The sequence below is a fragment of the Salpingoeca rosetta genome (assembly GCF_000188695.1).
Source record: "Salpingoeca rosetta unplaced genomic scaffold supercont1.15, whole genome shotgun sequence".
Taxonomy (NCBI): Eukaryota; class Choanoflagellata; order Craspedida; family Salpingoecidae; genus Salpingoeca; species Salpingoeca rosetta.
This window is the reverse complement of record NW_004754919.1, coordinates 801,741-814,171: the sequence shown is the minus strand read 5'-3', so window position 1 is coordinate 814,171 and position 12,431 is coordinate 801,741. Positions and strand designations below refer to the sequence as shown.

The 12,431-nt window shown below is 53.5% G+C and overlaps 2 protein-coding genes across 2 annotated transcripts; one reads left to right on the top strand and one right to left on the bottom strand.

Annotated features, from left to right (window-relative positions):
- Nucleotides 1-865: 865 nt before the first annotated feature.
- On the bottom strand, nt 866-4,196 carry PTSG_05975 (uncharacterized protein; the record flags this gene model as incomplete). The annotated part of the gene is made up of 11 exons (XM_004992811.1): nt 3,828-4,196; nt 3,381-3,512; nt 3,021-3,191; nt 2,812-2,837; nt 2,541-2,637; nt 2,266-2,391; nt 1,933-2,061; nt 1,539-1,712; nt 1,193-1,257; nt 943-991; nt 866-876 (listed from the first exon to the last, which is right to left on the bottom strand). Exons 1-11 carry the CDS (start codon nt 4,006-4,008, stop codon nt 866-868), a joined length of 1,161 nt encoding a protein of 386 aa, XP_004992868.1. The 5' UTR covers nt 4,009-4,196.
- Nucleotides 4,197-4,631: 435 nt separating this feature from the next.
- On the top strand, nt 4,632-12,014 carry PTSG_12373 (uncharacterized protein). Its single transcript, XM_004992810.1, has 18 exons — nt 4,632-4,951; nt 5,265-5,612; nt 5,798-5,848; nt 6,128-6,217; nt 6,536-6,607; nt 6,791-6,844; nt 7,114-7,230; nt 7,449-7,528; nt 7,830-8,258; nt 8,417-8,503; nt 8,668-8,801; nt 8,971-9,077; nt 9,310-9,413; nt 9,621-9,732; nt 9,906-10,052; nt 10,203-10,305; nt 10,521-10,664; nt 10,875-12,014. The coding sequence occupies exons 1-18, from the start codon at nt 4,784-4,786 to the stop codon at nt 11,813-11,815; spliced, it is 3,288 nt and encodes a 1,095-aa protein (XP_004992867.1). The 5' UTR covers nt 4,632-4,783; the 3' UTR covers nt 11,816-12,014.
- Nucleotides 12,015-12,431: the final 417 nt, after the last annotated feature.

Sequence of the window (12,431 nt, the reverse complement as noted above, 5' to 3'; positions counted from 1 at the left end):
TTGTTGTTGTTGTTGTAGTGGTTGTTGTTGTTGTTGTCGTGGTTGTTGTTGTTGTGGTTGTTGTTGTTGTAGTGGTTGTTGTTGTTGTTGTAGTGGTTGTTGTTGTAGTGGTAGTCGTGGTTGTAGTAGTAGTAGTTGTAGTGGTTGTTGTTGTTGTGGTAGTGGTGGTTGTAGTTGTAGTAGTAGTGGTTGTTGTTGTTGTGGTAGTGGTGGTGGTAGTTGTAGTAGTAGTGGTCGTCGTCGTCGTTGTTGTGGTAGTGGTGGTGGTAGTTGTAGTGGTTGTTGTTGTGGTAGTGGTGGTGGTAGTTGTAGTGGTTGTTGTTGTGGTTGTTGTTGTAGTGGTTGTAGAAGTAGTTGTTGTTGCTGTCGTAGTAGTAGTTGTTGTTGTAGTTGTAGTGGTTGTTGTTGTGGTCGTGGTAGTCGTGGTTGTAGTAGTAGTTGTAGTGGTTGTTGTTGTAGTGGTTGTAGTTGTAGTGGTGGTTGTTGTTGTAGTGGTTGTTGTCGTAGTAGTTGTAGTGGTTGTAGTGGTTGTGGTTGTGGTTGTTGTTGTTGTAGTTGTAGTGGTGGTTGTTGTCGTAGTAGTTGTAGTGGTTGTAGTGGTTGTGGTTGTTGTTGTTGTAGTTGTAGTGGTGGTTGTTGTTGTGGTTGTTGTTGTGGTTGTTGTAGTGGTTGTTGTTGTTGTGGTCGTAGTAGTTGTAGTGGTTGTTGTTGTTGTTGTGGTTGTAGTTGTTGTTGTCGTTGTTGTGGTCGTAGTAGTTGTAGTGGTTGTTGTTGTTGTTGTGGTTGTAGTTGTTGTTGTCGTTGTTGTCGTGGTGATCTCTATACAGCATCCAATCACCACAAGTACATGAGAATACGCCAAATTCTAACAACCAACTACAGGTACACAAGCAATACACACCACCTCCACCACTGCCACTACCACCACCACCACCAGCGCACCTCGGCACACGCCATCAATGTCAAGCCTGAATCCAGTGTGGCATTCCAGCTGTCGCACAGTACACAGCAAAACGTTTTCACAGTGAGTGCACGTACAGTAGTTGAACACAACCACACACACACACACACACACACACACACACACACACACACACACACACACACACACACACACACACACGAACGCACGCATGCACATCTACGCTTACACCACACACACACACGCGCACACATCAACGCACACATGTACCTGGCAAGCAGTCAAGGAAAACTGGCGGTCGACATTGCCAGACGTATCATACAAGGCGTTGACACCTGAGGTTGACAATTGTTCACATGAGCGCAGACATGTAAGCGTGCATGTGCGTGTGTGTGTGCATGTGAGCATACTCCGAGCACAGCGCAATCAGCAACTCGTAATGCTCGAGGGTGACAAAGGGACAATTGGTGAGACAAGCGGCAACAGTCACACCGTTTCAACCACATCGATACCCACCAACACACAGACACAGACAGACACGGACACGGACACAGACACAGACACAGACAGACACACAGACACACAGACACAGACACACACACACACACACACCCACCGGTGATTGCGTAAGTCTCGTTGACGAAGACGTCCACGGTTGCGTACAGCGAATTCCTGGTGGTGGTGATGCACGTGGTGGTAGAGACATCGGTGTTTGGGGCTGAGCTGCACTGGAAGGAGTACGCGCGATCCAGCGATGATGAAATGAACTGGGAACGCATGCCAGTCACAACTGTGGCAGTTGGAAACATGTGGGTGTTCGTGGCGGTGATGTGATGCTGGTTCTGTGAGATGATTCGGCAGTGACGTGTGTCGCGCAAATGGCATGACATGCAACACAGGAGCATACAAACAAAAATGTGGGCAAAGCACACATAAGCACACATACACATACACACACAGACACAGACACCCCCCCCACACACCCACACACCCCACACGAAAGCACGCACATGTGTTTGGTGGGCACGTGAAGTCGAAAAACGCCTGCAGGTTGCCATATGTTGCTGACGACCAGGCGTTTCGCGGGAAAGACCCGCCATCCGCAATGGCGCTGCACCCGAGCTGGAACAAGCGGTCCTCTGGTGTGCGTATGCGTGTGTGCGTATGTGCATATGCGTGTGTGCGTGTGCGCGCATGCGTGTGTGAGGGAGTAAGTGACAGCAACGCATAAGGTGAATGAACAGATGGCATGTTAGACACATTTCCAGGGGCAAAGGCTCACGCATAAACACGCCCGCACACTTGAAGCACCGTCAACAAGCACGGCCGCAAGCTCCCCGCACGTGTTGCGCTGTCGTATTCCGAGTAGAAGATCTTCATCGCCTGGAAATCGGGACATTCGGACGCAAACGTCTCCTCTGCCGCGTTCTCAAAGTCAATGTCGCTTCCGAGCGTCGCCGTCGTCAGCGCTGTACGTGCGTGTGAGTGTGCATGTGAGCGCGCGCGTGTGCATGTATGTGGTTGGTTACGAAGGCAATGCACTGGTTACTGCCAACACACACACACACACACACACACACAGCGCCCTGTTCGCGGGCATTGCGCCCCACCGCCTCACCTGTGCACTGCCGCGGGTTTGTTGCGTCGTTGATGTAGTTGCCGTCAAGATCACACCCAACTTCGCAATACCGCACCCTCCACACGCGGTCCTCCGGCTGCAGAGGAAGGCAAGCATTTGTGTATGTGTGTGGTTTGCGTGAGCATGCGTGCATGACTTGTATTGGTGTGTGTGTATGTGTGAAAGATTACATCTGGCAATCAGGTTTGACGACAGCATGTGCGCGAATCCATTGCCTTTGGCAACACATTTCAAACCATGGTTCACTTACGCCGCTGTCATGATAGCTTGACAGCCCTGGCATTGGTGGTTCAGGCACGATCAGACACGGAACGCGTGAGAGTACGCGACACTGAATAGACATGGCTCCAAACACGCAGACAGACAGACAGACAGACAGACAGACAGACAAACAGACAAACAGACAGACAAACAAACAAACATATAAACAAACAAACAAACAGACACACACGCACGCACCTGCAAGGACTTGGTTGCTCGCGGCGTTGAAATTGAGCAGGCCATCCATGCCGTTGAGGTAGCCCGTGTATGTGCAGCCAAAGAGCTTGGCACCAGGGGCAGATGCGCATCCAAACGCGAAAATGCGGTCCTCATAATTGTTGGAGTGCTGGGACTGCAGCCGGTTCAGGACTGGTTCAGGTCGATATGCATGCACGGGATGGATGGACATATGCGCATGGTGTGAGTGTGAGTGTATTTTTGTGTCAAGGATGTTCACCCTGCTCTGCTTGTTGCTGGCTGACCTCTCACATCATCACCATCACCAGCATCATGTCGATCACCACCACCCTCTTCTTCGTTGTCACCAGCAAGACGTACACAAATCGGTGCCACAGCTGTACGTGATGGCCTGGTCGTAGTATCCCTCGGAATAGTAGCCCGTAAAGAACGTGGTCGGTGTGCTGCTGCCCGCACCAAGCGTGTCGCACGTGAAGCTCCATCGTCGGTCCTCTACCAAACAGGGACGCACACGCATGTGGCGAGAATGTGAGTTGTGGCGGCGCAACCAATTGCAAGACAAGGCCTCGTTGCCAAAGCACAAGCAGGCGCGTACAACCCCGACAAGCACAAAGGCTGTCACACTCACAAACACACACACACATCACAATATATCACGAGTGCATCCACACACGCACACACACACATCATCATCATCATCATCATCATCCGCACACACACACACACGCACACACACACATCATCATCATCATCATCATCATCCGCACACACACACACACGCACACACATCATCTGCACGCGCCAGACCGTTCAAGTTGCTGTGCTCGCTGGTGACGCCAACGAATGCGCTGCAGGAGTAGTCAAAGGTAGCATCAAAGTTGTTTACCCAAGCAGCAGCAGGCGCTGATGTAAAGGCGGCAGCCAACGCTGCAATCAGCACCGCCCATTGAGCAAGGCAGAGACATGGCCACGATGTGTGGGCCATCATGCGATGTGTAATGTATGATGTGATGTGATGTGTGTGTGTGTGCGATGTGATGTGTGTGTGTGTATGTGTGCTGCGTGTAATGTATGATGTATGATGTGTGATGTGGTATGCGCAGTGAGAAGCACGCTGTATGAGTGTGTGTGCATGCGCGTGTAAATGCAGCTTCGAGCATGCAACCCTTCCACAGCAACTGCATGAGATGAATGAGTACGGAAACAGGCGTTCCAAACCACCAACCTCTTACCCATCAAGGCATTGACATCGTGCTCGCCACAACAGAAACTTGCAGCTGTCTGCTTCTTTTTGGTGGGGCCGTTTCGGAACCACCCATCATCATCATCATCGAAAACCGCGACGCTGTTAGTGTTGTTGTCTCACTCACTGTCACACCACACCACAACACAACTTCCTCGCACACACATACACACACACACACACCAATACGTGATGAATCCACCCAGTTCGGATTCCTCTCCCTCGGGGGCTGGTGCTGCTGTCAACGCGAGCGATGAGCCGCAACACACGCGTGCACGCCCTGCACCAGTGCACTGCCATCACTCATCGCTCATGGATTTGAACGGAGCGCGGCGGCGGCGCCCCAACGATTTTCCAGTCTGCGACACCACAAATTGAGCGCTGACACATCGCCCCCCTCCAACCACAGCGGCGACAAACACAAACATCGCCTGTCTGTGCTGCTTGTGTGTCTCGCGCTTCAAAAGCCACCGTTCCTTCCCCACATCACCCTCATCACCATCACAACGCGGGCGGGGCGATGGACGAGCAGTGTCAGGCGCTGGTTGCCCGTATCAACGGGTGTTCCACTGCAACGCAGATCAAGGCGCTGGAGGATGCCGTGCGAGATCTTGTGGCGCAACGGGATGATCAGCAAGCAAAGGAGATTGTGCGCATCTTCAAGGAACGCAAGGCTCGCCTTGTCAAGGTCGGCGTGTGTGGGTGTATGTGTGTGGGTGTATGTGTGTGGGTGTATGTGTGTGTGGGTGTGACTGTTTGCGAGAGAGAGAGAGAGAGAGTCTGTGTGTGTCTGTGTGTGTCTGTGTGTGTCTGTGTGTGTATGTGTGTGTACGTGTGTGTATGTGTGTCTGGATATGTGTTCGTGTCTTTGTGTATGTTGTGGGTGTGCCAGCCTTTCAGCTTCAGATGCTTTGCGTGTGCGTGTGCCTTGTGTGTTTGCGGGCGAGTTGCTATTCAATGCTTACCGTGTTTCTGAACGCTATCACGTTACATCGTTGCAGGGAACGCGGGTGGCGTCCGAATCCATGCATGAGAAGGATGTGTATGACTTTGAGTCCGTACCTTGGGAAGATGACATGGAACTTGTGCGTGCCGTCGTGATGGACTCTGCAAAAGCGAATCCCACCAATGCGAGCCGCACCCAAAGACAAGGCGCAGGCGCCGGCAGCAGCGGCGACACTGGCCAAGGCCAAAGCGGCCCCGATGCGTCGGCGATTGAGGAAAGCGAGGTTCGTGGCGCCTCAAACCCAATGGACGATTCCATCACCGCTGCTCCGGCCACCACCCCAACCGACATCTGGAACACCCTCTTCCACCGCAACGACTACCTTGCCATCCTAAAGTCCAAGGTCAGCAGCATGCCAAGTGGAAGTGACGGCGGTTGTGTGGTTTGTCCTTGCTCGCTGCTTTGCGTGTGGCATCCTCGCGTGCGCCACGCTGGTTTGCCTGTCCTGTTCCTGCGCGTGTTTGAGCCGCGTTTCACTGGCACGCGATAGTAATCTCTCACTGGACCAACACACTCCTCTCTACGCAGGCATTGATGGGCGTGTTGACCACGTGTCCGTTCCGCGGCGTCTGCTGGCGGGTGTGTGCTCATGCCGCGGCCGAATCCTTGGGCCCATTTGACATCGTTCACAGTGCTGCTTGTTGCACATGAAATGAAGACCACACGTCCTGTCCACGCGCACGCATGCTCACGCATGCTCACTGGCATTGTGGCTTGTTCCTCACCAATTGCTTGACTTGTCTCACCATCTCCCCTCTCGTGCTCCTTGCACTCGCTTTTCGTCGTCGTCATCGTCCTAATCCTTCTCTTCCTTCTCTTGCTTTTGTTCTTCGTTTGCTTCCTCTTCGTTGCCGTCAGTTGTTCCTGGGGTCCCTGCCGGAGAATGTGGACGAGTGGGCGGCGTGCGTGCAGGCATCGCGGCAGGAGTTTGAGGCCATTCGCAAGCAGGTGCGAACATGTATGTGCTACTGGTGTGTCAGCATTGAGCATTGGCGCGGGCGCCGTGAACCGAGATTGGGTGTTTTGTTTTGAATTGAATTCAGTTTCAACCACTCATCAACGCACCGACTCGCAGTCCGTCCATCCTTTGCTTCATCATCCTCATCACCAACCATTGTCGTCACCAACGCTGCCACTGTCATTGTCGTTTGTCATTTGTTATTTGTCGTTTGTCGTTTGTCGTTTGTCGTTTGTCGTTTGTCGTTTGTCATTTGTCATTTGTCATTTGTCATTTGTCATTTGTCATTTGTCATTGTCTGTCGACAGCACATGGTTGACCCGCGCGCGAGCACGATGCAAGATCTCACCGTCAACAACCCGCTTTCCCAGGACGAGCAGGTGTGCACACGTGTGGTGTGCATGTGTGTGATGTGTGATGTGTGATTTGTTTGTGTGTATGGTGTGTTGTTGGTGTATGGTGGTTTTGTTTGTCGACACAGGAAGCAGCCTACCGCCTTCCCAGGATGCCTTAACACATCGTCCACGCCTCCCACCCATACACCCCTGTCTCCACCGGTGCAGAGCCCCTGGTTCCAGTTTTTCCAGGACGAGGAGCTGCGTGACGTCATTGTCAGGGTGAGCACGAACTACACCATCAGTACACGCGCTGGAGTGCTGTGTGCGCGCGTGCTTTGTGTGTGTGTGTGCTTTGTGTGTGTGTGTGTGTGTGCGTGCTTTGTGTGGATGTGTGTGTGTGCGTGTACGTGTACGTGTACGTGCACGTGTGTGAGTTGTGTGTGTGTGTGTGTTCACGATTGTGTATGCGGCTGCAGTCACAACCCCTCTTACTGACCACAGCATCCACCCATGAAATACCGTCGTCCTTCTCCTTCCCACACTTGCAGGACGTGACACGAACGTTCCCGGAGGTTCGCTACTTCCACACGGACCGCGTGTACGACATGATGACCCAGATCCTCTTCTGCTACAGCAAACTCAACCCAGACATCAGCTATCGGCAGGTGGGCGCTTGTGCGTGCGTGTGTGTGTGTGTGTGCGTATGTATAGTTTTCCGTGTGTGCACACGTGAAGCTGTGCGTGAGTGCGTGTGTTCATACGTGTACACGCGTGTGTATGATCACATTTCCATCTGTCATGCATTACATCATTCCACACCATGACGGATCACGTTTTTCGATTGTCATTCTCCAACTTCACCACCACCACCACTGTTCATCAGGGGATGCATGAGCTGCTTGCGCCGATTCTGATGCTGCTGGACCAAGAGAGCATCAGGGTTGACGATGCAGACATCCGCCCGTGAGTCATGGCGTGACGTGGAGAGGTGGCAATGGATGGGATTACGCGTATGGATGGGGGAAGGGGGAGGGGTGTGGCAATATGTGAGATGTACATGGAGGAGTTTGGGGGGGGGTAACACCTCCCTGTCTTTACCTTCGCTTACACACACACACACACACACACACACACACACACACACACACACACACACACACACACACACACACACACACACACACACACACACACATACACACACACACACACACACACACACACACACACACACACACACACACACACACACACACACACACAGGGCTGAGATGCAGGTTGTGCTGAATCGCGCGTATGTCGTACACGACGCCTTTGCCGCGTTTTCCAAACTCATGGAGAAAATGAAGCCTTTCTTCGAAATTGAAAACCACCGCCACAACACAACAGCCACCGCCAGCAACAGCAGACACCGAGGCAGCAACACCAACGGCAGGCGCTCGCAGAACACGAGCATGAGCAGCAGCGTGTCGTCGCGTCGCGGGCTCTCCCGGTCCACGTCTGCCAGGGACTGGATCAGAACGAAGCACGCGCGAGACTTTCAGCCCGACCCAAACAACAGGGACGACGATGAGGACGACGATGAGGACGATGGCAGTGATAGCGGTGATGGCAACAGCGGCGGTGGTGGTGCGGTGCAGAGGAGCGTCTCGAGTCCTCCCAAGGATTCACCACTGAAGGAGAAATTGAACAAGTGAGCAAACGGTCGCGCGCGTGCTGCTGTGCATGCGTGTACATGTGTGTGTGCGTGTTTGTGCATACGTGTACTTCGTTGTTCGCCTGCCTGCCTGTACTCTTGTCGCACCACCTCACCTTCCGTGCATGTGACCATGTGTGTGTGTGTGTGTTCAGGCTGCAGCACGAGCTCGTGAGACGCCACGATCCGCAATTGTTTGCGCGGTTGGAGGAGTTGCAAATCCCTCCACAGGTCTTTGGCATGTGAGTTCAGCATGATTTTGTTTTTGTGTGCGTGCGTGTGTGTGTGTGCGTATGTGTACGTGTGTGTGTGTGTACCACGTGTGTCGTTGCGTGCTACTGTGAGCATGACCATGCTGCTCACATCTCCCCTCCTACGCGGCTCACCACCTTCTCCCCTCTTCCAGTCGATGGATCCGCCTGCTTTTCAGCCGCGAGTTTGCGTTTGAGTCCACGCTGGCGGTGTGGGACGCGCTCCTGGCGGACTTTGCTCTCCTCGACTACCTCTGCCTCGCCATGCTCATGTACATCAGGGACTACGGTACGGAGACGTGTGTGTGTGTGTACGTGTGTGTGTGTACGTGTGTGTGTGTGCGTGTGCGTGTGTATAACAGTGCACCACTTCGTCACGTTACCTTCATGTCCACTCATCCTCACATCAACCCTCCTCCTCCATTCCTCCGTGTCCATGCCCGCCACCCCATCTGCAGTGCTCGAGCACGACTACGTGGAGTCGCTGAGCATCCTCATGCGCTACCCAAATGTGCAGGACGTGCAATATCTCATCCAAAAGGCCCTCCACCTCAGGCAACCAAAGGTACAGTAGTGGCGCAGGTGCTTGGAAGCTATGGCGACAATGAGTCAATGTGCAGCTCTGGTGTTGTACACACTCGACTTTACGTTTCTCATCACTCGTTGCTGGCTCTCATTTGCGCCGAACTCCATTCAAAACAACACAACGTTTGCCCTTCGTTCTTCCTCTCTTTCACTCGCTCATTTTTTGCGTTTTTCACTGCGCATCTTTCCTCTCCATGTGGTCCTCCGTGCAGTCCTACCCTGATCCCGCCGGGTGGGCATATGTTCCGAAACCAGCGGCCTCAACCGAGCCAGAAGACTCTTCGCTCCAAAACTACATCTCCCAGGCAACAGAATGGTCAGTTGTGACAGCGAAGTGTGTGTGTGTGTGTGTGTGTGTGTGTGTGTGTGTGTGTGTGTGTGTGTGTGTGTGTGTGTGTGTGTGTGTGTGTGTGTGTGTGTGGATGTGTGTGTTTGTGTAAGTGTACTTGCGTATGTTATTATATGCACTCCTTCGACACTCCTGACTTACTCTTCCATTCCTCGAAATCACCACCACCACCAGGACCATGGGTCTGGTTGACGCGTACCTGCCCCACTGGATATCGTCCCCCGCCGACGTGCCCCCGCAGCTCAAGAACATGCGATTCGCGCCAACCGTCCAGGACTTTAGACAGGTAGGTGTATGGAATGTGTGTGTGTGTGTGTGTGTGTGTGTGTGTGTGTGTGTGTGTGTGTGTGTGTGTGTGTGTGTGTGTGTGTGTGTGTGTGTGTGTGTGCGTGAGCGTGTGCGTGAGCGTTCAAGCGAGCTCATACCGACCCCACTCCCTTTCCTTTTCCCTTTTTCCAGTTGGAGATGCTGCGGGTGCAAGAGGCGCTTGTCCGGCTTGGCGAAGAAATGGAGGAAACCATGGAGGAAATGGACGCCAACATTACGCAAGACGGCCGCGTTCGTGACTCGGACAAAATGTTCCTCCTCAACGTCCAGCTTCGAAAGGTGCAAACTTCATGTGCGTGCCTGTACCTCTGTTCTCTTTTCTGTTCTCTTCCTATTCTCTGGTCTCCTCCCGCCCCCCCACGCATCTCATCACATGTTCCCACACAACCCGCGTCAACACCAACCTTGACCTCCCCTCGCTGCCTGCAGGTGTGCCTGACGCTGCTTGGTCGTCTCCCGCTGGAGGCGCGAAACTTCCCGCGCGTCGCAACAAAGGAGGAAGAATCCGCTCTTCCAGCACACCTCCAGCAAGGTCGTGATTGTGTGTGTGTGTGTATGTGTCTGTGTGTGTGTGTGTGTGTGTGTGTGTGTGTGTGTGTGGTTGTGTGTGTGGTTGTGTGTGTATGTGTGTGTGTGTGTGTGTGTGTTTGTGGGTTGTGCTGTGTTCAATCGACCATCACTACTTCTTCTCACCCGGCTGCATCTCGTACTTGCACTGATTCACTCCTCAACCGTGGCACGGTGCAGACAAAACCGCCAGCTCAACATCTCCACAGCCATCATCATCATCAGCCGCGGTGCCATCATCATCGTCATCATCGTCATCACGTGCGCGTCACAAGACCGCCAGCGGTCGGCAGCAGCGCAGCGACGCGAATCGCAGGAGCAAAGGTCCCCACAGCTGCTGTTGTTGCTGTTGTTGGTGTTGGTGTTGGTGTTGGTGTTGGTGTTGGAGAGGAGAGGGTCATCACCAGCGTGCTGTCATGTGCGACACGCTCGCAGACCAACTTGTCAACCGTCGCATGCTGTTGCATGTTTGCTCGCATTTCTTGCTCATCTATTCTCGCCCACCTCCACCAACGCACAACGACGACATCGCAGTATCGTCCTCCAAACCGTCCAAGTCTCGTGGCAGCGGTGGTGGCAGCGGAGGTGGAGGATTCTTCCGCATGGGTCGACAGGCAAAGCCTCCACCGGACATTCCCATTGAGGGCGGTAACGTGATGCAACTGCCGGAGGTGGCGTTTGAGCCGCTGTCAGTCATAGAGGGGCACAGGGAAGTCCTACGCGAGAACTTTGGCACGCGGTATGAGGCGTTTACAGCAGACGCGGACACAGAGGACCCATCACCGCTCTGGCTGGCGCTGGCCAGGCTTCCAGATGACAGACACACGCACGCGTCCATTGCCGTGAAGTCCAGCGGCAGTGAAGGTGTTGGTGTTGTTGATGGTGATTGGGGACATGATGGTAGTGCAAGTGGTGGCGACGGTAGTGGTGATGGTGGAGACGATGGCGTGACGCAGCAGTTGCAGGAGGAGCAGGGGGAGGAGGGGAGCGGTGAGGTGGAAGCTTTGGCGTCAACTAAAGCACAGCGAGAAGATGAGAAAGAGGAAGAAGAGCAAGAAGAGGATGGTGATTTCAGCACCGACAGTGCAAAGAATGGCGAAGCAGCAACGGCTGGAGGGAGCAATGCTGGCGACAGCGAGGCGATACGCACATGTGGACCCAATGTTGCGCAGGAACTCGCACTCGCACAACAGGACGACGACGATGATGATGACGATGGTGATGGTGACGATGATGACGTGGCGGGAGGGGAGGCGAGTAGCGCTGAGAAGGACAGCACGGCCGCCACAAGCAACGACGAACATCAGCAGCAGCAGCAGCAGCAGCAAGGTTTGGATCGAAGCAGCGGTGATGGTGATGGCACCAGCAGTCCTGATGGCGATGGAGGAGCGGACCGTCCATCCTCCAACGCTCCGTCCAGTTTGTCGGAATCCGTTATTGTCGTTAATGCAGACGACATTGAAGCACCAATGTGATTGTGTGTGTGATAGTGTGTGTGTGTGTGCGTGTGTGTTCGTGTGCTTGCGTGTGTGTTGATTGCATGTCTTTCCCTTGTTGTTTGGCATCTTGGCTGGAGTTTGTTTGATAGGGACACTTGTTGGTGCAGCGTAGGGTTGATCGTTGGTGGAAAGCACGCAAGTACACGAGAATGAATGAACAAAAAGACAATGCAGACCGCTCTAAGGCATCGAGCAAGGGCGAGAAGAGAAGGAAGAGTGAGGCGCAATGCCTGTTTGACATGAAGCCATGATGTAGGACTGTGTGTGTGCGTGTATGTGTGCATGAAAAAAAGCACCCCGCGGCAAGATTGCCATGCTGGCCGAAGAGGCCACGGTGAAAGCAGCGTCACGCTCAAGCGGAGGATGAGGACGACAGGCCCGACAGTCCGGATCCTCTGATGAGACCCTGTGTGCAGCGAAGAGCGGTGAGGAAAGTTGGCGGCGTTGAGACAGCAGTGTAACGTAACATCGCCGAAAACTGCAACTTTTAAAGCAGTCAAACACACACACACACACACACACACACACACACACACACATACACACACACACACACACACACACACACACACACACACACACACACACACAC